At 53.1% G+C, this 27,361-nt stretch overlaps 1 protein-coding gene across 1 annotated transcript in view; it reads right to left on the reverse strand.

Moving 5' to 3' along the window:
• Positions 1-4,769: 4,769 nt before the first annotated feature.
• GLE1 (GLE1 RNA export mediator) overlaps positions 4,770-27,361 on the reverse strand; it is a 52,790-nt gene continuing 30,198 nt past the window's right edge. The window contains exons 7-16 of the mRNA XM_062207442.1: positions 27,106-27,337; positions 23,614-23,726; positions 23,388-23,457; positions 17,226-17,368; positions 16,948-17,138; positions 16,331-16,460; positions 13,315-13,419; positions 11,046-11,128; positions 8,553-8,616; positions 4,770-7,890 (exon numbers count right to left, since the gene is read on the reverse strand). Of these exons, the coding sequence (XP_062063426.1) occupies positions 7,822-7,890; positions 8,553-8,616; positions 11,046-11,128; positions 13,315-13,419; positions 16,331-16,460; positions 16,948-17,138; positions 17,226-17,368; positions 23,388-23,457; positions 23,614-23,726; positions 27,106-27,337 (1,200 nt within the window). The 3' untranslated portion in view covers positions 4,770-7,821. The remainder of the gene's footprint in view (positions 7,891-8,552; positions 8,617-11,045; positions 11,129-13,314; positions 13,420-16,330; positions 16,461-16,947; positions 17,139-17,225; positions 17,369-23,387; positions 23,458-23,613; positions 23,727-27,105; positions 27,338-27,361) is intronic.

Genomic DNA, 27,361 nt, shown 5'->3' on the forward strand with positions numbered 1-27,361 from the left:
GCCGTTGCAGTTATTTTATGAGGTAGATAGTCTTTAAAAAATAACGTTTATTTGAAAGGCGGAGAGGCAGAGGGCTCCCATCCCCCGGCCCGCTCCCCGGGCGGGTACTGTCCCCTCGGAGGCCAGCTACCCTGGGGCGCCCCCCCCCCCCCGTGCCGCCGGCGGTGTGGACCCTGCTCCCAGCGGCTGAGGGACAGGATAGACACGTCCCCCAATCTCGGGCTCACCGCCCTAGCCGTCTGCGGGCTGGGGACCCCGCCCTGGCGAGGGGGCAGCTGGGGGGGGGGGCTGCCCCGAGGACGACCCAGCTCATGCCTGTGTATAGCCGTCTGCGGGCTGGGGACCCCGCCCTGGCGAGGGGGCAGCTGGGGGGGGGGGCTGCCCCGAGGACGACCCCAGCTCATGCCCGTGTATAGCCGTCTGCGGGCTGGGGTCCCCGCCCCAGGGACGACCCCAGCTCATGCCCGTGTATAGCCGTCTGCGGGCTGGGGTCCCCGCCCTGGCGAGGGGGCAGCTGTGGGGGGGCTGCCCCGGGGACGACCCAGCTCATGCCTGTGTATAGCCGTCTGCGGGCTGGGGACCCTGCCCCCGGGACGACCCCAGCTCATGCCCGTGTATAGCCGTCTGCGGGCTGGGGACCCCGCCCCGGGGACGACCCCAGCTCATGCCCGTGTATAGCCGTCCGCGGGCTGGGGACCCCGCCCCGGGGACGACCCCAGCTCATGCCCGTGTATAGCCGTCCGCGGGCTGGGGACCCCGCCCCGGGGACGACCCCAGCTCATGCCCGTGTATAGCCGTCTGCGGGCTGGGGACCCCGCCCCGGGGACGACCCCAGCTCATGCCCGTGTATAGCCGTCTGCGGGCTGGGGACCCCGCCCTGGCGAGGGGGCAGCTGGAGACCCTGCCCCGGGGACGACCCAGCTCATGCCCGTGCAGTCGGGCCCAGGAAGGCCGCGGCCTCCGTTACGGAGCGGCCCTCTTGGAAGAAGCGTGGAGGCGCTGGGCTCTGCACCAGAACGGGGCGGCCTCCGCAGTCCGCCCTGGCTGGGTGATGGGCCGGCGGTTCCTCCGTGCTGCTCCACAGCAGAGACACGGCCACACCCCAGACGCAGCTTGACGGAGGAGCTGCGAGACAGTCCCTGCAATCCTCTCCGTGGAAAAACACACACACAGGGCCTGGCAACTCCTCCCGGGGGGGGGGGGTGCGTTTCTGGAAACAGCTAATGGCATCCTTGGCCTCTTTTGCAGCCGTTTTGGCAAAATGTTTAAGCCAACATCTAGTTCTGGGTAGAAAATGGCTTACACAGCGTAGCTCTCCAACACTTCCGGCAAACACCGGGTCTTTGAGGTCATCCTGCTCCCTTTGTGAAGCCGGGGCTTTGCGGCTTCTGCCACCGGCAAAACAAACGAAACTGGAGATGGAAGCGAGAGAGCCAGCTCTGGAGGGACGCAGGACCTCCCACCTTGCTTTGTGGCTCCTTTGTCTGCTCTGAGATGGCCAAGAACCCGCATTCCCAGCCCGCCGCAGCTCCTGCTCACTCGCCCGCCCCTGTCTGCGTTTGGCACTGGAGAGGAGCCTTGTCACAAAGCCGATCTTGGGCTCCTTGTCTGCCTCCCTCGCCTGACACCTGCTAGGTGTGGGAAGAGGCAGACAATGACCCTCCCGCCCTCACCCAGTAAGGAAAAGACAAGGGCCAGCACAGGGCCGCGCTCTGCTCTGTAACCCGTCCGCTCCCTGTTCCCCGGCATCTCTCCTGGGGGACTGAACAGCACCGGGTGGGGCGGGATTTGTATCTTCCCTTGCGGCCACCTACACGTCCCAGTACTTCTCTCATTTATGCAAGACATCAGCCTGGGGAGAGACACAGACGGCGATGCTGGTTTGCGTCCCCGCCCAGCGGCCTCCCGCCCACGCCCCCGGCCCCTCAGGTTACAGGGCAGGCACCGTTTTCCTCCCCATGGAGGAGCGGATTCAGAAGTCACTGGCGGGCGGGCTGCCCTTCTGCAGGGTCGCCGCCGGCTTCACAGCAGCGGCTGGAAGAACCCTGAAGCCGGACGCCGGAGAGATACTGGAGGGTGCTGCGCACGTGAGATGTCAGGTGCATGGAAACACAAGGTGAATAACGCTGCCCCCGACGGGGGAGGCCTGCGGGGCTACTGCTGCCTGGGGACAGTTTCTGTGCGGAAAGATGAAAAACTTCTGCAGATGGACGATGATGAGGGCTAGAACACTGTGAGTGCACTTCATGCCCTGCAACTTTAAAATGGCCGCACTTGGAGTAGGCATCCCGTCTAATAGTTCGGACGTCCCCATCTAAAGTACCCCACTTTGGGGGGCCGACACTGTGGCACAGTGGGTAAAGCCACTGCCTGCAATGCTGGCATCCCATATGGGTGCTGGTTTGGGTCCTGGCTGCTCCACTTCCAATCCAGCTCCCAGATAAGAGCCTGGGAAAAAGCAGTGGAAGATGGCCCAAGTGTTTGAGCCCCTGCCCCCTACGTGTGGAGACCTGGATGAAGCTCCTGGCTCCTGGCTCTGGCCTGGCTCAGCTCCAGCTGTTGCAGTCATCTGGAGAGTGAACAAGTGGATGGAAGATTTTTTAAGATTTATTTTATTTGTTTGAAAGGCAAAGTTACAGAAAGAGAGAGAGAGATCTTCCTTCTGCTGGTTCACTCCCCAAATGGCCACAACAGCCAAGACCAGGCCAGGCTGAAGCCAGGAGCCAGGGGTTCTTCCGGGTCTCCCGCACGGTTACAGGGGCTACCTTCCCAGGTTCATTAGCAGGGAGCTGGATCAGGAGTGCAGCAGCTGGGACTTGCATCGGTGCCCATTTGGGATGCTGGTGTTGCAGGTGGCCGCCTAACCCACTATGCCTCAATGCCATAATCAGATCTGTCTCTCTGGCTGAGCCAGGCAGAAGCCTGGAACTGAAACCCAGTGCAGGGCTCCCACGTGGATGGCGGGGACAGAGACCTGAGGCGTTACCTCGTGCCTCCCAGGGTGCACATCAGCATGCAGCTGGACTTGGGAGCACATGGACACGCATGTGGGCATCCCAACAGGCCCCTCACCTTCCGGGTGTTTGGATGAAGACTCCAGTGTGAGCTGTGTCTCAGTAACTGACAGCTCACCCTTTTTTTTTTTTTTTTTTAATTTTTGACAGGCAGAGTGGACAGTAGAGGGAGACAGAGAGAAAGGTCTTCCTTTTTGCCATTGGTTCACCCTCCAATAGCCGCCGCAGTAGGCGCGCTGCGGCCGGCGCACCGCACTGATCCGATGGCAGGAGCCAGGTGCTTCTCCTAGTCTCCCATGGGGTGCAGGGCCCAAGCACTTGGGCCATCCTCCACTGCACTCCCTGGCCACAGCAGAGAGCTGGCCTGGAAGAGGGGCAACCAGGACAGGATCGGTGCCCCGACCGGGACTAGAACCCGGTGTGCCGGTGCCGCAAGGTGGAGGATTAGCCTACTGAGCCGCGGCGCCGGCCTTACATTTGCTTTTATTATCCTCCCTGTATGTGCAGCATACACATGCACACACATATGCACACAGGTGTAAGGGCACTTTAAAAAGTTCATGGAGGGCCGGTGCCGTGGCTCAACAGGCTAATCCTCCGCCTAGCGGCACCGGCACACCAGATTCTAGTCCCAGTCGGGGCGCTGGATTCTGTCCCAGTTGCCCCTCTTCCAGTCCAGCTCTCTGCTGTGGCCCAGGAAGGCAGTGGAGGATGGCCCAAGTGCTTGGGCCCTGCACCTGCATGGGAGACCAGGAGGAAGCCCCTGGCTCCTGGCTTCGGATCTGTGCAGCATGCTGGCCGTTGCAGCCATTTGGGGGGTGAACCAAAGGAAGGAAGACCTTTCTCTCTGTCTCTCTAACTTTGCCTGTCAAAAAAAAAAAAAGCAAATGTATTCAGGCCAAGCGTTTGGCCTGGAGGTTAATGCTGGTTGGGACACCGCATCCCACGTTGGAGTCCAGTCCTGGCTCCGCTCCTGACTCCAGCTTCCTGCTAATGCACACCCTGGGAGGCTCAACCACGTGGGAGACCTGGACTGAGTTCCTAACTCCTGGATTCCGCTGACCCAGGCCAGGCCACGGCAGGCCATTTGCAAAGGGAGTAAGAAGATGGGAGCTCTGTCTCTTTGCCTCTCAACTAAATAAAAAGTATTTTAAAAATTCACTGGGTAGGGCAGGTGGGCCATTTTCTGCTGCTTTCCCCAGCGCATTAGCAGGGAGCTAGAGTGGAAGTACAGCAGCTGGGACTCAAACTGGGGCCCATACTGGATGCCAGTGTAGCAGGCAGTGGCTTAGCCTGATGTGTCACAACACCGCCCCCAACATTTTCCTCTTCAAAAGATTTATCTGAAGGGTGGGTGCTGCGGCGTGGAGGGTAAAGCTGCCACCTGCAGTGCCGGCATCCCATAATGGGCACCGGTTTCAGTCCTGGCCGCTCCACTTCTGATCCAGCTCCCTGCTAACGTGCCTGGGAAAGCAGCAGACGGTGGTACAAGTCTTTGGGCCCCTGCACCTACGTGGGAGACCCAGATGAAGCTTCTGGTTCTGGCTCTGGATCAGCCCAGCTCCAGCCACTGTGGCCACTTGGGGCGCGAACCAGTGGATAGAAGATTGCCTTCTCTCTGCCTCTCCTTCTCTGTAACTCTTCCAAATAAATAAATATATAAATAAATAAATCTTCCAATAGATAAATCATTTTAAAAAAAGATACATTTTATTCATTTGAAAAAATTACAGAGAGGGAAAGAGGGAGAGACCTGCCATCCGCTGGTTCATTCCTCAAATGGCTGCAACAGCCAAGGCTGGGCCAGACCAAAGCCAGGAGCCAGGAGCTTCTTCTGGGTCTCCCAGTTGGGTGCAGGGGCCCAAGGACTTGGGCCGTTTTCCACTGCTTTCCCAGGACACTAGCAGGGAGCTGGATCGGAAGTGCAGCGCCAGGTCTTGAGCCAGTGCTCACGTGGGATGCCGGCACTGTGAACTGGTGGCTTCCTGTTACGCCACAAGCAGCCTCAGCCCTGCGGCTCTGCCACGGCTTCTGGTTGTCCTGGTGGCGCTGGGACCGATGATGTCCAACTCCCACTACGACACGGCTGTCATCACAGGAAGCTTGAGGGAAGGAACACTCTGAGCCCGATGGGAAACCTACGAGTCCATGCTATCTGCGGGGTGTGAGATGCTGTCCTGTTGGGATCCTCTTTGCATCATCAAATGTATTACAGGACAATGCCGTGACAAAGGACAGGGCCCTGTCTCAGCAATGAGGTCAAGCTCGAAAGGCGGCAAGCAGAGGAGTCCTGGAACTGAACAGGAACGCAGTCCTGCGTCCTGTGAGGAACCCGATGCCGTCACCCTCAGGAGTGCCCGGTCGGCCAGGGACAGTGATCCCTGAGGGCGACCCTATCCCGAGGATCAGAACCCCGGCCTCCCCGCCCTCCGTGTTGGTTACCACCGGGAACCCACAGGATACCAGCATCAAATGACACGTGCACAACACGTGACCACACCCAGGGCAGGGCAAACAGCCCAAGAGGTATTTTCTGCGCAGCGGTACAAATTCAGAGTGGAAGAGACTTCCAGACTGTCCTGCCAGTGATTTTTATTTATTATTATTTTTTAAGATTTGAAAAGCAGAGTAGCAGAGAGAGAAGTTCTTCATCTGCTGGTTCACTGCCCAAATGGCTGCAAAGGCTGTGGCTGAGCCAGGCTGAAGCCAGGAGCCTGGAACTCAGTCTGGGTCTCCCACTTGGGTGGCAGGGGTCCAACTGTGTGCATTAGCAGGGTGCCGCAACTGAGAGCAGAGCTGGCGTTCCAATGCGGGATCCACTAGGCCAAATGCCCATCCCTCACATTTTTTAAAATTTATCTTTTAATTCCATTTCCTCATAAACTTTTGAAGTATTCTTGTATCATCATCATTTTTTAAAAGATGTATGTATGTATTTATTTATTTATTTGAGAGGCAGAGTTACAGAGAGAAGGACAGACAGGTCTTCCAACTGCTGGTTCACTTCCCAAATGGCCACACAGCTGGAGCTGGGCCCATCCAAAGCCAGGACAGGAGCTGCCTCTGGGTCTCCCACGTGGGTGCAGGGGCCCAAGCACCTGGGCCATCCTCCATTCCTTTCTCAGCCATTAGCAGGCAGCTGGATTGAAGTGGAACAGCCGGGACTCAAGCTGGCATCCAAACGGGATTCTGGCGCTGCAGGCAGAGGCTTAGCCTACTATGCCACAGTGCCAGTCCCACTGACGAGTTGTTCCGTAATTACCTTTCATGGAGACCCCATTATGTACAGCACACCAAGCAGAAGTACTGCGGAAGGGCCAGTGCTGCAGCGTAGGTTAAGCCTCCACCTGCAGTGCCGGCATCCCGCATGGGTGCCAGTTCGTGTCCCGACTGCTCCACTTCCAATCCAGCTCTCTGCTGCGGCCTGGGAAAGCAGTGTAAGATGGTCCAAGTCCTTGGGCAACTGCACCCGCTTGGGAGGCCTGGAAGAAGCTCCTGGCTCCTGGCCTCAGATTTTGGCGTAGCTCAGGCCGTTGTGGCCAACTGGGGAGTCAACCAGCAGATGGAAGACCTCTCTCTGTATCTCTTCTCTATGTGTAACTGTTTCAAATAAATACATAAATCTAAAAAAGAAATAAATAGAGTTATTGGCACATAATTCCAAAATCAGTGACAGAAAAAGCAGCAGTTTTCTCAAGGTCAAGGTCAGGATGACAGCAGAGAAGATCGCACGAGTCCCTCTGTGCCCGCTGAGTCACTCGGCTCAGGGTGCAGGAGCAGAGCGCAGCCAACCGTCCGCCAGCACGGGGGTTTCACAAGTCAAGCTTTATTACTTATTTCTGGGCACAGCAGTCAACAATTTGTAAAATGGGTCACTTCATGCCCCTTGCATGCCAGTGACCGCTCCCCACAAATGAACATTTCCCCAAATCCATGGAGCCCAGAGCCAGAGACCTGTGTAGTATGAAAGAGAATGAGTTTTTCCATAAAACCAGTCTAACACTGATCCGAACAAACTCTGGATTTCTGCAGTGGCTTCACAGGAGAAATCAACAGTCAAACGTGTAGAACATGACAAAGCAGCGCTGGATTCGCCTCTAACTCTTTCCTTAGCCCTGATTCGTTGCTTATGGATGGTCAGCTCAGGGACTGTTGCAAGCCCCATCTCAGTCACCTTAATTCAAGCTGAAAAACAAAACAAAAAGCGCCTGCCCACAGTCAGGCACCCCTGGCCACCCAGGGATGAAATTCCAAATGAAGAGGACGAGAGCCTCGGCTCAACATCACATGGGCTTCTGACGCGAGGGATCCCAGCACAACCTGGGACCCAGCCACGCCCATCGCCCCTGCCCCCTGCACTGGGACCCCACGAACTGAGAGGCAAAGCCGCCAGAACCCAGACCTGCACAAGAGCACTGGGCCTCAGGTCCGACACGGGCAGGCAAGGGAGGGGAGGCCGGGGAGGGCCCTGGGTGCCCTCGAGGTCAGAGGGAAATGGCTATCATGTATTACTCACTTTAGAAAAAGGTAACTATGAGGGGAGAGACCTGGGCCAAACTCCCCTCCTCGGACGTCTGGAGAAAGCAGCAGCTCTGACGTGCTGCAGGAGCTACCGCGGCACTAAGGGACGCCGAGGGTTTGCGATTTGTGGCGATCTCTCCTCTCATCCTGTCACAAGGTACAAATCCACACAGAAATCCACAACGACAAATGTCTGAGTCGGACCTGACTGCTCTCAAATCCGCTGTCTTCCTGGCTTTATTCAGTGCCTTTGTGACACCGCGGCGATGGTGGGTGACGAGTGACGTCAGGAGCGCCAGAAGGAGGAAGTCAGAAAGCCCTTGGGAACAGGAATCTCCCTGCGTTGCAAACATTTCTGGCCAAGGAAAGACGGAGAAAACGGCATGAGTTTGTGGCAGCACTGCCGGCGGCACGCAGCAGCAGGAGGAAATGAGGGAGGGCTGGCTCACGTCCCGCGGACACCGGGCTGACAGCGGCCACGCAGGAGCCGGGAGGGTGGGCGCGCCTCTGCTTCTGCCCCGCCGTAGCACAGCACAGGACGGCTGGCCCCGCCCGCCCCGGCCCCGCCTCCCTGCAGCTTCACCTCAGCTCCTCCGCTGAGCTCCGGGAAGCTGAATGTCAGGCTGTCCCGCAGACCTTCCACGGAGCTCCACATTATGTGTGAAAAGTCACCTCGGAAAGGTTCTTGGCACTTGGGATCGGGGGAGAGGCCAGCTGAAAGTGCAGGCTGTCCTCCCAGAAAAACAGCCGCGCGTGCCAGGTCCCCAGGCCCGGGACTGAAGGCAGCGCTGAGACGGGATGCACTAAGCGTGTCCCTTCGTCTGTTAGGACACCCCCTTCAGACGACACGCACGGCTGCCCTAATCCAAAGGCTGAGAGGGAATTATGCGCGGAAAGCAGGGTTCGGAGAGACAGAGGGAGAGACTGCAAATGGTGCATCTGGAGGCCCGAGGCCTGTCACACATGGCACCATCCAGGCCACTGCCAGCTGGGACGTAGGGTCCAAGGGCGTGTTACCTCGAGGAACTGCTGGAGGCGTATGAAGGAGCCCATCTGGCCTGAACTTGTGATGGCTTCAATTCTACAGAAACAGAAAGAAGACCATGAGTGACATCTGGGTGTGCACCGTCTGCTGGGAAGTCAGGTGAGCTGCGGCTCTGGAGGGAGGGGTGGGGCAGTGACCCCAGAAATGTCCTCCAAGCTCAGAGGCTGGTCCCTTCCAGAGGAGGTCCCAACCTGCTCTTCAAACAGGAGGGCAAGAGGACAGAGCACTGTTCCTTCACAGGGTCTCTCAGGTCTTGACGAGGCTTAGCCAGGGTTAAGGACTAGGCACACGGAATGCAAATTAGCTGAGAGGAAAGAAAAGGGCACTTGGAAGGCAATGCTACACTAGGGTCAATCAAACCATGGATAAATTGGTTCCTCCAACATTTTATTTTAATTAAAAAAAAATTCATTTGACAGAGAGAGGGAGATCTTCCATCTGCTTGTTCACCACCAGCCAGGGCCCAAGCCAGGAGACTGAAACTCAGCCTGGATCGTCTAATGGTTGGCAGGGCCCAGGCACTTCAACCTCCACCTGCTGCCTCCCAGGCTGCAGCAGCAGGAGCTGGACCAGACGTGGAGGAGCTGGGGCTTCAACCGGCACTCTGATATGGGATGTGGGTGTTGCAATCGGAGGCTTCATCTCCCATGCCAAGAAACCTGCCCCTGACACACATCTCTCTCTCCCGCTTTTTTTAATATTTATTTACCTGAAAGGCAGAGTTATAGAAAGAGACAGAGAGGGAAGATAATTTTCCATCTGCTGGTTCACTTAAAAAATGGTTCCAACATCCAGGGCTAAGCCAAAGACAAGAGCTTCATCCAAGTCACCCTGGTGGGTACAGGGGCTCAAGCACTTGGGCCATCCTCTGCTGCTTTCCCAGGCACATTAGCAGGGAACCAGATAGAAGTGGAGTAGCTGGGACTCACACTGACACCCATATGGATGCTAACATTGCAGGTGGTAGCTTGACTGGCTACACCACAGTGCCAGCTTTGATACAGGTATTTTTTTAAAAAGATTTATTTCTTTATTTGAGTTACACAGAGAGAGGTCTTCCATCCACTGGTTCACTCTCCAATTGGCCACAATGACTGGAGCTGTGTCCATTCAAAGCCAGGAGTCAGGAGCTTCTTCCAGGTCTCCTATGAGGGTGCAGGGTCCCTGAGACCTGGGCCATCTTCTACTGCTTTCCCAGGCCATTGCAGAGAGTTGGATCACAAGTGGAGAGTCAGATTCAAACTAGCATCCATATGAGATGCTAGCACTGCAGGCAGCGGCTTTACCCACTACACCCCAGCACCAGCGCCAATACAAGTATTTTTAACCTAAATAAAAAATAACACGTAGGGACTGGCACAGTGGCATAGCATGTTAAGCCACTGCCTGCAGCACCAGCATCCCATACAGGCACCGGGTCGAGTCCTGACTGTTCCACTTACAATCCAACTCCCTGCTAATGTGCCTGGGAAAGAAGCAAAAGATGGCCCAAGTCCTTGGGCCCCTGCACCCACATGGGAGACCCAGAAGAAGCTCCTGATCGGCCCAGCTCCAGCTGTTGTGACCATCTGAGGAGTGAACCAGTGGAAGGAAGATCCTTCTCTCTCTCTGTCTCTCCTTCTCTAACTTTCAAATAACTAAACAAATATTTTAAAAAAAACCACACACACACACAACAACAAAAAACAAACACACATACCCACATGTAAAAGGGTGAGTGTTGTGGTGCAGTGGGTTCAAAGCTGCTGTTTGGGATACTTGCATCCCAGACAGGAGTGCTGGTTTAAGTCCCAGCTACTCCACTTCCAATCCAGCTCCCTGCTAATGCGTCCTGGGAGACAGCAGACAATGGCTCAAGTGCTTGGGTACCTGCCATTCGCACAGGAGACCCAGGTAGAGTTTCAGGTTCCTGCCTTTGATGTAGTCTAGCTCTGTCTGTTGCAGGCATTTGGGGAGTAAATCAGCAGATGAAAATCCATGTGTGTGTGTGTGTGTGTGTGTGATTCTGCCATTCAAGTAGATGAAAATAAACAAACAAGAAAAACCACACAGGCGTGGGCATTTGGTGCACCAGTTAAAACACAGACTGGGACACCTACACCCTACATCAAAGTACCTAGTATGAGTACCAGCTCCACTTCAGATTCAGCTTCCTGCCAGCGTGAAGCCTGGGACAGCATGTGATGGCTCAAACACTTCAGACCTTCCCACCCATCTGAGAGACCCGACAAGAGCTCCAGGCTCCAGGCTTCAGCCTGGCCCAGCCTCAGCTGGTATCTGCATTTGGGGAGTGAAGCAGAACATAGAAGGTAAGTGTCTCTCTCTTTCTCTCTCTCCTCCTTTTAAGTAAAGTGAGAGTAAATTTTAAGCAACCAAAAAACCATGTAAAAGCGTGCATGCAAGGGGACCTGATACGTGATCTGTGATTTTCTAAGCCCCTGCTGCTTGCTCGGGGAACTCAGTACCTGGGAAAGTACTCCTCCTTGATGAGAAGAATCATCTTCCAGAACTGGAGCTGGTACTGCTTCATGAGGGCATTCCCACACACCTGGAGGGAGGGCAGGCACAGTCAGAGCAGACGGGAAATCCACAGTGCAGGGGACCCTGCACACCAGCTCTCACAAGGCCAGGGGACCAGCTACCCAGGGAAGCAGCGGCAAACTGCAACTCTTTCCGAAGCATTTCTGTCTCTAGAGTCCACCAGATCTTAACGGGCTGCTCTGTTACTCTACTGAACGGAAGCGTTCCCAGGAGCAGGGTGTGCCTCTCAGTGAGCAGGACAGACAGAACACCACGTGTGTTCTCAGTGACTCGGGATCACTGTGCCTGTACAGCGACTCTGGGACTATCGCACTACAGGCCAAACGTCCAGCCTTCATCATGGCATGGACCCAGAACCTTTCTTCCTGTAGTTTTGGAAGAGATTTAGTTGTTATTTATTTGAAAGGCAGAGTGACACAGAGAGAAAAGAGATAGATCTTCCATCTGCTGATTCACTTCCCAAAATGGCTGCAGCAGCCAGGTCTGGGCCAGGCTGAAGCCAGGAGCCAGGAACTCCATCTAGTCTCCCAAATGAGTGACAGGGTCCCAGGTACTTGGGCCATCTTCCATTGCCTTCCCAGGAACATGAGCAGGGCGTTGGATTCAAAAGCAGAAGAGCTGGGACTCAAACCAGCACTCCAATATGGCATGCCGGCATCACAAGTGGAGGCTTAACCACTGTGCTACAGTGCTGGCCGCAAACCCTTCTCTAAGAATTGTCTCCTTAGGGGCTGGCGCTGTGGTGTAGCAGGTAAAGCCACTGCCTGCAGTGCCGGCATCCCACGTGGGCGCCGGTTCGAGTCCTAGTTGCTCCACTTCTCTGCTATGGTCTGCTAAAGCAGCAGAAGATGGCATAAGTCCTTTGGCCCCTGAACCCGTATGGGAGACTCCGAAGAAACTCCTGGTTCCTGGCTTCGAATTGGTGCAGCTCCAGCCATTGTGGCCATTTGGGGAGTGAACTTGCAGATGGACCTCTCTCTCTCTGCTTCTCTGTAACTCTGCCTTTAAATTAATAAATAAATCTTGGGGCCCATGCTGTGGTGCAGCAGGTTAAAGCCCTGCCCTGAAGCACTGGCATCCCATATGGGCACAGGTTCTAGTCCCAGCCGCTCCACTTCTGATCCAGCTCTCTGCTATGCCCTGGGAAAGCAGTAGAAGATGGTCCAAATGCTTGGGTCCCTGTACCCATGTGGGAGACCTGGAAGAAGCTCCTGGCTTTGGATCGGCACAGCTCCAGCTGTTGTAGCCATCTGAGGAGTGAACCAGCGGATGGAAGACCTCTGTCTCTATAACTCTGTCTTTCAAATAAATAAAATAAATCTTCAAAAATAAATAAATCTTTTTTTTTTTTTTAAAAGACAGTTACAGCGAAAGAGAGAGAGACAGAGATTCATCTTCCATATGCTAATTTACTCCCCAAATGGCTACAATAGCCAGGACTTGGCCAGGGCACAGTCAGGAGCTTCATCCGGTCTCCCACGTGGATGCAGGGGCCCAAGCACTTGGGGCATCTTCTGCTGCTTTCCCGAGTGCATTAGCAGGGAGCTGGATCAGAAGTGGAGCAGCTGGGACACAAACTGGCACCCATATGGGATGCTGGCATTGCAGTGGTGGCTTAACCTGCTGTGCCACAGTGGCAGCCTCCCATTTTCTCTTTTTTATGATAAAAGAACATCCACACAGAGAGGACAAGTCGAGTGGGGAGAAAAAATGAAAGCTGGGATTGTCTTATGACATGGAAACCCCATGCCCAAACTCATCAGGCTCAATTTTTATTTTTATTTATTTTACTTATTTTTATCAACTTGAGAGGTGGAGGAGAGGGAGCAGGAAGGGCAGGGACAGAGAAAGAGACAGACAGCGAGGACTTTCACCTGCTGGTTCACCCCACAAATGCCCGTAACAGCTAGGAACCAGGCCGAAACAGGAGCCTGAAATCCCACCCAGGTCTCGCATGTGGGTGGCAGGGACCCAGTACTTAAGTCATCACCACTGCCTCCCAGGGTGGGCATTAGCAGAAACTGGAGTCGGAAGCAGAGATGGGAGAGTTTCAACCAGGCACTCGGATATGGGATGCAGGTGTCCCAAGTGCACCAAATCGTCATGCCCAGGCTGTGATTCTATACTGTGTCCCCAGTGGTCCCAGGCAGCACTGACAGTGGCCTTCTCCTCTGTGCTAACCGAATCACCTACCTCCAAGAAGTCAAAGAGAAGAGTGGCTGTGACATCGGACAGGGGCTCCATGTTCAAGATCTGTGCCAACCAGCGCCAGCCATGATTTAGACCATGAGGGTGCATCTGGAAGGAGAGAAGCCTGGTCATGCCTTGGTTTCATTTACTCGGAGACCTAACTCCCAATGTTATCACTCAGTTATTACCAGGACACTGTATTAATGTGTAGCAAAGACCATTATCACCAGCACACTGCGTTACCTGTAACAGAGACTGTTATCACCAGGACACTGTGTTACCTGTAACAGGGACTGTTATCACCAGGACACTGCATTACCTGTAACAGGGACTGTTATCACCAGGACACTGCATTACCTGTAACAGGGACTGTTATCACCAGTGCACCGTGTTACCTGTAACACGGACTGTTATCACCAGGACACTGCATTACCTGTAACAGGGACTGTTATCACCAGTGCACCGTGTTACCGTGTAACAGGGACTGTTATCAACAGCGCACCACGTTACCGTGTAACAGGGACTGTTATCAACAGCACACTGCGTTACCGTGTAACAGGGACTGTTATCAACAGCGCACCACGTTACCATGTAACAGGGACTGTTATCAACAGCGCACCACATTACCATGTAACAGGGACTGTTATCAACAGCGCACCACGTTACCGTGTAACAGGGACTGTTATCAACAGCACACTGCGTTACCGTGTAACAGGGACTGTTATCACCAGGGCACCACGTTACCGTGTAACAGGGACTGTTATCAACAGTACACTGCGTTACCGTGTAACAGGGACTGTTATCAACAGCGCACCACGTTACCATGTAACAGGGACTGTTATCAACAGCACACTGCGTTACCGTGTAACAGGGACTGTTATCACCAGGGCACCATGTTACCGTGTAACAGGGACTGTTATCAACAGTACACTGCGTTACCATGTAACAGGGACTGTTATCAACAGCACACTGCGTTACCATGTAACAGGGACTGTTATCAACAGCGCACATTACCATGTAACAGGGACTGTTATCAACAGCACACTGTGTTACCATGTAACAGGGACTGTTATCAACAGCGCACCACATTACCATGTAACAGGGACTGTTATCAACAGCGCACCACGTTACCGTGTAACAGGGACTGTTATCACCAGGACACCGCGTTACTGTGTAACAGGGACTGTTATCAACAGCACACTGTGTTACCGTGTAACAGGGACTGTTATCAACAGCACACTGCGTTACCGTGTAACAAGGACTGTTATCACCAGGACACCGTGTTACCGTGTAACAGGGACTGTTATCAACAGCACACTGTGTTACCGTGTAACAAGGACTGTTATCACCAGCACACTGTGTTACCGTGTAACAGGGACTGTTATCACCAGGACACCGCGTTACCATGTAACAGGGACTGTTATCACCAGGACACTGAATCCCCAGGTCATCTAAACTAAGCGCATGCTCGGACAGAAGTGACACGAGCTAAATCAGTTCTGTTTTTTGTTTTTATTTATTCATTTAAATTTATATATATATTTTGAAAGCATTACAGAGAGGAAGAAACAGAGAGTGATCTTCCATCTGCTGGTTCACTCCTCAGATGGCCACAATGGATAATGCTGGGCCGAGCCACAACCAAGAGCTTCAGCTGGGTCTCCCAGGTGGGTGGTAGCACCCCAAACATCTGGCCCATCTTCCGCTGCTTTGCCCAGGCCCTTAGCAGGAAGCTGGATCAGAAGTACAGCAGCCAGGACGCGAACTGGCGTCCATAGTGGATGCGTGTCACAGGTGGCAGCTTTACCTGTTGCACAATGTCAGCCCCATTTTGTTTTTATTTTTGAAACCATTCTTCTTTAAAAATTTTTAAATATCACTTATTTTAGAGACAGAGATCTCTGATCTACTGGTCACTCCCCCAAATGCTTGCAATAGCCGGGGCTGGGCCAGGCTGGAGTCAGGACTTCAATCCAGGTCTCGTGTGGGTGGCTGAGACCTGCAGCCTCCCAGAGTGTGCACTAGCAGGAAGCTGGAGTCAGGGCTGGAGCAGGGACTCACAACCAGGCACGCTGTGGGACCCCGGCACACCAGCAGTATCTTAGCAGCTATGTCAAACACCCACCCACACATGTTGGTGAAGGGGATCCCTCTGACACACATGGGTGGCTTCAGCTTCAGGGATTCCACGGGCCGACAGCTTTCCTGGCTGACATTTCATTCATTCTTCATGAGGTCTTTGGCACAGAAGCTGAGACACAGCAGGTGCGCCATCAAGACTTCCTGAGGGACAGATACTAAGATGCTCAGACTCTGACATCCCCTGCAAACCTGCCTGGGCTCAAGTCCCAGCGCTGCATCCAATTCCAATTTCCTGCTAATGTGCTCCTTGGTTACTTGCCCAAGCACTGGGATCCCTGCCACCCACAGAGAAGACCCAGATGGAGCTGCAAGCTCCTGGCTTCAGCCTGGCCCAGCCCTAGCTACCGCAGTCATTTGGGGAATGAACCAGCAGATTAAGGACTTCCCCACCTTGTAGATACCATAAAGAAATTTTGAAGAAAAAAAAAATACACTTCTACAATCACTCAACTTGTACTTTTCTCTTTAGGTCTTCAAGTCCATTAGCCTCTCCATCCTGCTCATCTCTTCTATTCCTTGAGCAAGGATCGGGCTGGTGGGGCAAAGGCCTGCCCCTGCGGCATGGCTGTCACTGTCAGGCCTCCCTCTGCTGCCGAGTGAAACTAACTGTGTGATCCGGGTGATTTCTAGCCTAAGGAGGTCTACGCTAACAAATTCTTGCTCACTCCTTTCTAAGAAAACATCCTGACCTTAACAGGGGCCTCAGAACAGGTTCTCCTCGGTGCACTCTGCAGGCGCTCAGGTCTCAGGTGTTGGCATCTGGTCCTCCGCCAACACGTAAGAGCCGCCTCCCATCCCTTGTCAGTCACCGCACAGGGCAACCACCACACTGGCTCCGGTGCGAACAGCCCTCGGTGACACCAGCCTTTCCCCTCACCTCCTGTCGGTTTCCGTACGGCCACCGGAGCTGAATGATGGCAGCATAGAGACGGATCATCCCAGACATGCGTTTGAGGAAGGTGTCCTGCTGTTCCACCTTGGAATCCTTCACCTGGTAGCCCAGCATCCTGTGTGGGAATAAACAATTCAGCGTGACGGTGCATGGCTGAAAGAAACAACAGAGTATTATTACCTTTGCCATTACGAACGTGTTATTACGAAGCACTACATCTGTAGAAAACTTGGTCATATGCACTATCTGTTGCCAGACGTGTGCTCCCCATAAGCCTGCAAGGAGGCCTCTCAGGTAAACAGGGGTAAAAGGGGGTTATCACTGCCATTTATAAAGAGGGAACTGACGCCCACAGGGGCTACACGATTAGCCCACTGTTTCAAAGCTGCTAAGTGAAAAGCGGGGGTAAATTCAAGACCTCTGGCTTCTAGATCCGGTGTTCTTTCTACTAAACTGGACTTAAATCCACAAACCCACAAGCTGTTTCTGACAGTGCGCTCCAGGTACATCAGAGGCGCTGGGAGTAGGGGGGAAACACCTTCCAGCTGTTTCTGGTTCACGCATCACTGGAGGGCAGGCAAGTAAGGAGGAAGCCACCTCACCTCTGATAGTCCTCCAAAGCCATTCCCTCCTTGAAAGCTGGGTAGAAGGGGACGGAGTAAGGGCACTTCCTGTGTAGATGAGCAAGAATGAGGTCCCCCACCCTGGGGTGGAGCTCCCAGATCCCTGAGGCCACCACCGCGATGGGGAAGGCGGCTTCGTGGTGAGAGGCCACTTCCTCCTCGCCTTGTTTCTGGAACACAGAAACGGATCCAACTTAGAGAGGCCTGAACTCTGTCTCCCAGCCTTTTCTCCCCCACAAGGAACAAGGTTTTCTCACCACAAATTTCTCTGCCAGTTTGTACTGGACAAAGTCCAGCCCCTGCGGGCTAAGTGTGACGGATACAGAGCGCCCACCAGACTGAACAGGTTTTCCAGAGAGCAGACTGTGAATCTTGTCAAAGATCTCCTTCAGCTTCGAGCCTGGACATGACACAGAAAGGGTCAGTTAACAGCTACACCTGCAGACTGGGCTTTTCCCAACACTGTAATAACAAAGCGTCCATGCAATCCAGCCGTGCAGGCCCATAGAGGCTCAGAGCCTGAAGACAACACACAGACTCAGAAGAAAGGACAACAGAACACAGGGTGTGGGGTGCAAAGTCATGGACGGCACTACTCCGGATGAGCTTCTCATGTGGGAACCCAGTCATTGTGAAACTGACACGTGAAGCAAAGACACAAACAGCAGCAAACAGGCATTGAACTCTGCATTGCAGATCTCACAGAGGAGCCAGCTCATGGTTCTTTCCCTTCCAAGGGGCTAACGTCCCACATCCTCAGAAACTCAGACGTGGGTCCCTGTCACTCTCATGCCTCAGAGATCTTGAGTGGCACCCCCCTCCAATGACCTGAGGTTGCAGGTGGTAAAGCGCCTGGCCCTGCGACTCGCGCTTGCAGGCAGGGGGCCTTGCATGTGTCCTGTGGACAAGAGCAGCTGCCTGTTAACAAGAACGGAGATGTACAGAGGAAAGAGGAGAGAAAAAGAGAACCGAAGTGGCTAGCCCCATTCCAGCCACTGCCTGCAATTAAAGTTTTTTTTCCCAAATGTATTGATTTTTAAAATTTATTTAAGAGCCAGAGAGATAAGACTGAGAAATCTTCCATCTGTTGGTTTACTTCCCAAATGCCTACACGGCTGGAACTGAGCCAGGCCAGAGCCAGGAGCCAGGCACTCGATCCAAGTCAAGCATGGGTAGCAGGGACTCATCTACTTGGGCCATCACCTGCTGCCTCCCAGGGTGCACAGCAGCAGGAAGCAGCAATCTGAAGCGGATGCTCTCCGTGGGATGTGGGCACCCGAGTCCCACCCACTGTGTCAAATGCCTGACCCTGGAACCTAAGTTTTCACACAGCATCTCCAATGGAGAAACACACTGCCAAGCTTCTCATCACATCAAGAAATGCTACAGAACTCTTAGAAACATCTCCCCAAACAGTGGTTTAAAAAAAATTTTAAAAAGCCAATCACATGGAGCTGGTGCTGTGGCGCAGATAGTTAAAACCCTGGCCTGCAGCGCCGGCATCCATATGGGCACCGGTTCTAGTCCTGGCTGCTCCTTTTCTTATCCAGCTCTCTGCTGTGGCCTGGGAAGGCAGTGGAAGACGGTCCAAGTGCTTGGATCCCTGCACCCACGTGGGAGACCTGGAAGAAGCTCCTGGCTCCTGGCTTCGGATCAGCTCAGCTCCAGCCATTGTGGCCATCTGGGGAGTGAACCAGCAACGGAAGACTTCTCTCTCTGACTCTACCTCTCTCTGTAACTCTTTCAAATAAAAAAAAAAAAAAAAAGCCAATCACATTGCTCAAGAAGTAAAGAAATGGGTGGGTGTTGTGGTATAGCAGGTTAAGCTGTCTGCTGGGATGCCAGCATTCCATATCCAAGTGCCTGGGATTAAGTCCCATCTCTCTTCTGCTCCAGCATCCTGGGAGGCAGCAGGCAACGGCTCAAGCACTTCAGTCCCTGCCACTCATATGGGAGATGCAGACAGTGTTCCAGGCTCTTGGCTAGGATCTGGCCCAACCCCAGCTGTTCTAGGTATTTGGGGAGTAAACCAGTGGAGAGATCTTCGCCTGCCTGCCTTTCAAATCAATAAAGATTTTTTAAAAAAGGAAATAAAAAATGCAAAAGAAAACTAAGAACCAAATAATAGGGGCTGGTGTTGTACCACAGGGGGTAAACCTGCCACCTACAGTGCCAGCATCCCCTATGGGTGCTGGTTTGTGTCCTGGCTGCTCTCTTTCCAATCCAGCTCCCTGCTAATGTCCTGGGAATACAGCAGAAGATGGAAAGTACTTGGGCTTTGCATCCACATCAAAGACCCAGATGGAGGTCCAGGTTCCTGGCCTTGGCCTGGCCCAGCTGTAGCTGTTGTGGTCATCTGGGGAGTGAGCCAATGGATGGAAGATATCTCTCTCTCTGTAACTCTGCCTTTCAAATAAATAACTAAATCTTTTAATTTACATTATTGATGACTTTTTAAAGATTTATTTATTTGAATGGCAGAGTTACAGAGAAAGAAGGGAGAGACAAAGACAGAGGTCTTCCACCCACTAGTTTACTTCCCAAAGGGCTACAATGGCCAGGGCTGGGACAGGCCAAAGCCAGAAGTCAGAAGCCTCCTCTGGATCTCCCACATGGGTGCAGGGACCCAAACACTCGAGCCATCCTCCATTGTTTCCCAGGCACACCAGTAGGGAGATAGACTGGAAGTGGAGCAGCCAAGATTCAAACCAATGTCCGTATGTGAGTCACAGGCGACAGCCCTACCAGCTACACCACTCCAATAAATGATGGCTCCAATAAATAAATCTTTAAAAATATCAAATAATAGACATAACAGAATGCCAGAAAAACAGAAACAGAGACCCAAACCTTAAGAGATATTAAAATTTGTACATTTCTGGGGCCGGTGCCGTGGCTCACTTGGTTAATCCTCCGCCTTGCGGCGCCGGCATCCTATGTGGGCGCGGTGCCGGTCGTGGCGGCAATTTGGGGAGTGAACCAACGGAAGAAAGAGACCTTTCTTTCTTTTCTTTTGTTTTTTTGTTTTTTTGACAGGAAGAGTTAGAGAGAGACAGACAGAGAGAAAGGTCTTCCTTCCACTGGTTCACCCCCAAATGGCCGCTACGGCTGGTGTGCTGCGCCGATCCAAAGCCAGGAGCCAGGTGCTTCCTCCTGGTCTCCCGTGTGGGTGCAGGGCCCAAACGCTTGGGCCATCCTCCACTGCCCTCCCAGGCCTCAGCAGAGAGCTGGACTGGAAGAGGAGCAACCGGGACAGAATCTGGTGCCCCAACCAGGACAAGAACCTGGGGTGCCGGCACCGCAGGCGGAGGATTAGCGAAGTGAGCCAGGGTGCCGGCCAGGAAGATCTTTCTATCTGTCTCTCTTTCTCACTGTCTATAACTACCTGTCAACTAAAAAAAAAAAAAAAAAAAAAAAAATTGTACGTTTCCATACAGGTGATCCCAGCTCATATTGCTTGTAAGTCATCACTACTGCTACCTCACTGAGTTTCAAAACACCTCACTGGCTGAATCCCCCATCTAGGCCCTCTCTCCACACTTCTCCCGTTGGACAAGTCAGCTCCAAGCCTATGCCAAGCCTGGTCTCCATATGCCAAGCCAGTAGTACAGCATCCTTTAAATGTGCCTCCAAATCTAACAGCTCACAGATACCCACTGCTGAGAAGGAGACAGGAATGAGGTCATCCGTTCACTCACTCACTCAACATCCACTGCGCAGGAGTTCTAGAACACGCCACGGCTGGGACTGTACGCTCTTAAGCTGGCTTACAGCAACGAGAGAGACTCAGGGGCAAAGTCCAGAAATATGTAGAAAACCAGAAACAGCCAGCCTGGAGACTTGTCGATGTGGACAGTGAACCGGAGGAGATGGCTACGAAGGTGACTCCCAGTGTCCAGCGAGGGGAACCGAGCAGACATGGGCGCCATCGATCACTTAGAGAAAAGCGGGGCAAGAGGAAGAAGACGGCTCAGATCTGAACACAGTAAAACAGGCAGCTGCGGGACAGTGACACAGAGACGTCCCCACGTGCCCGGAGCTGCAGGAGCCGCAGCTCAGGACAGGAATGACCAGAGGTGGACGTGGGACTCATGAGCACCTAGGTGATGCCAGAAAGAACTGCAGGTAGAAGATCTCCGGGGACACCTACAAGGGGGTGGAGACAGGAACCCATCAAGGACAGAGAGGGTGAGGAGGACCTGCAAAGCACCCCCACCATGGAAGCCACGGTGGCGCTTCATGGAGAAGGAAGTGGTCAGCAGCGCCCAGTGGAGCTGTGGGGGAGACCGCAGACACTTCAGCAAGAGTCGCTCGGTCCTCTCCCCGGGGTGAGTCCAGCACGCAGAAAGGCTCAGCAAAAGGAGTCCTCACGGAAACCAGAGAGAGGCAGCAGAGCCGCCCTGCAGGGGACGCGAGGGCAGGGAACAAGGCACAGAGGGGCACGCTCCGGCAGGCGGCCGCGGCCTCTGACGCAGGAGATGCAAAGGCAAGCACGGCTGTGCTGAGTGGAAGGGGCGGGCACGGGGGGGTGCTGCCACCTGGTGCAGCAGGAGGTGAGGCTTTGTGCAATCCGCCAAGGCGTGAGCACGGGGACAAGCTGCAGGAGGGCAGAGTGGGTGTGCCGCGCAGTCCTCACCACCTCTCCCTCTGCCGAGCTGTTCAAGGAGGCAGCCCTTCAAATGCCACAGAGCAGGAATGCTGCTCACTCATTCATACCGTGCCCTGTCCACAAAGTCCCAGACAGCCAAGTGCTACCTGAGTTTTGTCATGTGGTCTCTCAACTTCCTCCTGCATTTTCAGGAGACAACAAGCTAATCAGAGAGCAGCCCTCCGGACGCAGCCCCGCTTTGTATTTGGAAGCTCCCTCTTGCAGAGCTCTGCAGCAATGGGCCCCTGGCTCTGCTCCCTGACTGCTGCTTGCTCTCCAGGGCTCAGACTCTGCAGAGGAAGGAAACACGTCCCGCAGCTGATTAACAAGGCGAGCCTGGGTTTGGAAACGCTGGGGTGGCAGCCACATTCCAGGGCTCCTGCGACACGTCTTCAGCAGACACCTCTCAACTTCACAGTTAACAGCCATCCTCAGTAGTTTACTATTAATAGACACCTTGTTAAAAATGAGTCAAGGAATGTACTGAGATCACATTCTTATGTGTTGAAAAGGAAAAAAGAGAAAACCACGGCGCACGTACTTCACATGTGTCTGATCCATCTGGCACCAAATACATTGAACACACTTTAAAAAAAATTATCTGGGGCAGTGCTGTGCTGGGGTAGGCCAACTGCCTGTGGCACTGGCATCCCATATGGGTGCCAGTTCTGGTTTCCATTTCTCCTATTCCAATTCAGCTCTCTGCAAATGGCCTGGAAAAGCAGTGGAAGACAGCCTAAGCACTTGGGCCCCTGCACCCGCATGGGAGACCTAGAGGAAACTCCTGGCTTCTGATCGACCCAGCTCTAGCGGTTGCAGCCATCTAGGGAGTGAACCAGCGGATGGAAGACCTTCCTTCTCTTTCTGTGTAACTCTTTCAAATAAATAAATAAATAAATCTTTAATAGAGAGAGAGAACATCTTTCTTTTTATTATTATATTATTATTATTTTAAATTTATTTGACAGAGTTAGACAGAGAGAGAGAGACAGAGAGAAAGGTCTTCCTTCTGTTGGTTCACCCCCCAAATGGCTGCTATGGCCAGAGCTAGGCCAATCCGAAGCCAAGAGCCAAGTGCTTCCTCCTGGTCTCCCACGCGGGTACAGGGACCCAAGCACTTGGGCCATCCTTCACTGCCTTACCGGGCCACAGCAGAGAGTTGGACTGGAAGAGCAGCAATCAGGACAAGAACCCAGCGCTCACATGGGATGCCGGCGCCACAGGCAGAGGATTAACCAAGTGAGCCACAGCGCTGGCCCAAGAGAGAGGTCTTTCATCCACTGGTTCACTTCCCAGTTGATCCGAAGCCAGGAGCCTGGAGCTTCTGGGTTTCCCATTCGGGTACAGGGGTTCAAGGACTTGGCCATCTTCCACTGTTTTCCAGGCCATAGCAGAGATCTGGATCAGAAGTGGAGCAGCCGGGACTCAAACCGGCACCCCTATGCAATGTAAGCACTGCAGGTGGCAGCTTTACCTGCTATGCCACACCGGTGGCCTCTGGCTGCTCCACTTCTGATCCAGCTCTCTGCTAGCACACCTGGGAAAGCAGTGGAAGATTCTCCAACTACTTGGGCCCCTGCACCCACGTGGGAGACCTGGAAGAAGCTCCTGGCTCCTGTCATCAGTCTGCCCCAGCCCTGGCTGTTGTGACGTGGGAGTGAATCAGTGGATGTCAGATCTCCTCTCTCTGTAACTCTTGCCTTTCAAATAAATAAATCTTAAAAAAAAATCCGAGGAAGCAGAAGGCCATGTTCTCCACCCCCAGACCAACCTGCAATGGTGGAGATCTGGCTCACAGGGATGGTAGCAGCTTTCTGGAGGTCCATCTTGATCTTTTTGGCCTGTGGGAAGACAGCAGTAAAGGGCAGTGTGGAATAGCAGAGTAGTTGCCACTTGGGATCAGGGACAGTGATGCACCAGCTACATTCCTTTGGGACATGAGGCTGTGGGAAGCACTCGGAGGCCCAGAGAATTCTCGCCATCCACCCCTGCCCTACCTGGATATCCTTGCTGCTGGTCAGGCCCTCAAAGGCCCTCACACACTGAGAGGACACCTCCTGCAGCTGCTGATACCACTGCATCGTACTGTCTTGCACCTTCACCTGGAGGGCTGCATGATGGGAAATGGTTTCAATAGCAGCTGGTGTTATTGAAGAGCAGTGTGGGCAGGTGTGGGACAGCAGGTGGGCCACAGGCATCACATACAGGAGTGCCTGGGGACTGGGGCCTGCCGCCACTCCAACACAGCCTCCTACTGATGTGCACCATGGGAAACAGCAGATGATGGCTGAAATACTCGGTCCCTGCCACCCACAAGAGAGAACAAATGGTGTTCTTGGCTCTCAGTTTCGGCTGGCTGGCTGGCTGTTGTGGGATTTGGGAAGTGAACCAACAGATGGAAGATCTCTGTCTTTCAAATAAATAAAACAAAATATTATTAATAATATCTAGCATAATAGCTAATGTGAGCTAGACACTTTTAAAAAATACTTATTTATTTTCATTTGAGAGTCAGAGTGACAATGAGAGAGAGAGAGAGAGAGAGAGAGAAAGAGAGAGAAAGAGATTCTCCATTTGCTAGTTCCTACCCCCAATGCCTGCAACAGTGAGGGTCAGACCAAGCCAAAGTCAAGAGCCTGGAACTCCATCCAGGTCGCCCAAGCATCTGAGTCGTTCTTTGCCACCTCTCAGGAAGCTAGGCCAGAAGGGGAAGAGCTGGGACATGAATCGCTGCTCCCACAAGGGCTGCCCGTGTCCTGACCCACTGCGCCACAACTTCCACACCTTTATTTTTGGCTTTGGGCTAGTTTACTTTGAAGGTCATTTTAAAAACAAAGATATAGACAATATGAGAAGACACTGCATGGAACACACTCATCAAAAATTCATGGTGATTAAATCAAATCAAAATGAGGAAGGTGCATTCTTTTAACTCCAGAACTATCTTGTAGTCCTGAAGGTTCTGATGCTACCAGAAAGGGAGAACACCATGGTGACTTAAGCTGCCTCTTAGTCACGTAAATCAACACTAGCAACCAAATTTTTTGTTTCTTCCCACTAAGTCAGTTTCTATCTTCAAATTGTTCCCTATCTTTTTAAAAGATTCAGACGCTATGGCCGGCACTGCGGCTCAATAGACTAATCCTCCGCCTGTGGTGCCAGCACCCTGGGTTCTAGTCCCGGTTGCTCCTCTTCCAGTCCAGCTCTCTGCTGTGGCCCGGGAAGGCAGTGGAGGATGGCCCAAGTGCTTGGGCCCTGCACCCACATGGGAGACCAGGATAAGCACCTGGCTCCTGGCTTCGGATCAGCGCAGTGCGCCGGCCACAGTGGCCACTGAGGGGCGAACCAACGGAAAAAGGAAGACCCTTCTGTCTCTTTGTCTCTCACTATCCACTCTGCCTGTCAAAAAAAAAAAAAAGATTCAGACGCTAGAAACTCAATGGGATTTGGTGGTCTTTCCTTTGCCAGCACTGCACAGCCCTGTAGTAAGATAGGCACAACTGGCTGATTGCGGCAGGCACAGACTGGCAAAGACTACAGCGCTACCTCCCATTCGGATGACTCTTCTGCATTAACCTAATCACTTTCTGCTGTCTTCTCTACACTGTCTGAGACTGGACTCAGAAACAGGCCACCTCTGCCGCCTGCATCTGGCTCTGTGGCAGGCCCGCAAGTCACGGTTCCGGACACCAGTCCACACCCAAGCTGTTCCTTCCTCAGAGTGCCCCTATCTTTTAAAAGAAGATTGTTCGCTGGTTTAATTGAGAGAGAGTGACAGAGAGAGAAAGAGAGAGAGAGATAGCTCCCATCTGCTGGTTCATTCCCCAAATGCCCACAACAGCCAGGACTAGCAGTTGGAAGTCAGGACCCAGGAACTCCATCTGGGTCTGCCAGGAAGACAGCAGGAACCCAAGTACTTGGGTCATCATTTGTTTCCTTCTAGGACGCATTAACAGAAAGGTGGACTGGAAACACAGCAGTGGGGACTTGAATGAGCGCTCTGATACGGGATGCTGGCATCGCAAGTGGCAGCCTAACCTGCTGTGCCAATGCCTGCCCCACTGGCTATTCAATGGTCACAATAACACTGTGAAGTAGATACTACTACTGCTGCCTCTATTGGTTATTGAAACAGAACAGGCACGCAAAGGTTCAATGTGTGCCAAGGTCATGCTGCTTATACACAGCAAAATGAGATTCCACCAGCCTGGCTTCAGAGCCGCCATTACCAAACACTATGCTATACTCCTTCTCACACGTATTACATGAACACATCTATACACACTTACTAAAAATGCTAAGCTGCACCGGTACTTGGAATAACAGGTCTACTAAAACTATTTAGGCTTTCGGGGCTGCTACTGTGTAGTGAGCTAGCTGCCACCTGCAACACCAGCAGCCCACATGAGCAGTGGTTCACCTCCCAGCTGCCCTACTTACAATCCAGCTCCCTGCTAATGTGCCTGGGGAAGCAGTGCAAGCTGGACCAAGTACGTGGATTCCTGCCATCCATGAGGGAGGGAGATACGGAGAGAGCTCTGGGCTACTGGCTTTAGCCTGACCCAGCTCAGGCTGTTGTGCCCATTTGGGAAGTAAACTAGCAAATGAAAGCCATGCACACTTTCCCTCTCTTTCAAATAAATAAAACCTTTAAAAGAAATTAGAGGGGCCGGTGTTGTGGTGTAGCAGGTAAAGCCGTCACCTGTGAGGCTGCCACATGGGTGCCAGTTCGAGTTCCAGCTACTCCACTTCTAATCCAGCTCCTAGCTAATGTGCCTGGGAAAGTAGTTTAAGATGGCCCAAATGTCTGGGCCCCTACACCCACATGGGAGACCCGAAATAAACTCCTGGCTCCTGGCTGCAGACTGGCCCAGCTCTAGCCGTTGTGGCCATCTGGAATGTGAACCAGTGGACGGAAGACTTCTCTCTCTCCCTTTGTCTCTTTTAAATAAATAATTTTTTTTTTTTAAAGAAATTAAGAGTTTCAAGCTCTTACATAAAGTGTGGGAATTGGGGCTGGCATTGAGGCACAGCAGGTAAAGCTGCCACCTGCAATGTTGGAATCTCATAGGAGCACCAGTTCGAGTCCCAGCTATTCAACTTCTGATTCAGCTCCCTGCTAACGGACCTGGGAAAACAGCAGAGGATGGCCCAAGTGCTTGGGTCCCTGCCACCCATGTGGATGGAGTTCCAGGCTCCTGGCTTCAGCCTGGCCCAGCCCCAGTTGTTGCAGTCATTTGGGGAGTGAACCAGCAGATATTAAGATCTCTCTGTCTCTCCCTATCTCACTGTAACTCTGCCTTTCAAATAAATAAAATGAATCTTAACAAAATAATAATGTGGGAATCTAAAATGAGGCTTCCCAAGAAGCACAACTGAATGTGACGCATTACATAAAACTTACACAATGTGCAAGACACACTCTCATGTCCTTTCCTGATCTCAGACTTGACACTGTGTAACAGGACTGCACACACACTGAAACCCACCTTCCTGCTGTTTGTCTCCTGGGCCCCGGCTGGGAGCCGCCGACTCCTTGTGGGCCTCCTGGCCCTGGTGCACCTGTGACTCCTGCAGTCTGGCCTGGGCCTCCTTTTCCTGCTGCTTCTTCTTGTCTTCACAGGCTCTGGCGATCTCCTGCCCCAAGCTCACAAGGAGGCCGCGCATTCCCTGCAGGGCTTGCTCAGCCTCAGCCTGGTTCTCTGCTGTAGGGTAGCCGCTCTGCCACAGGGACAGGGACACAGC

Source organism: Lepus europaeus, chromosome 12 (assembly GCF_033115175.1).
Source record: "Lepus europaeus isolate LE1 chromosome 12, mLepTim1.pri, whole genome shotgun sequence".
NCBI lineage: Eukaryota > Metazoa > Chordata > Mammalia > Lagomorpha > Leporidae > Lepus > Lepus europaeus.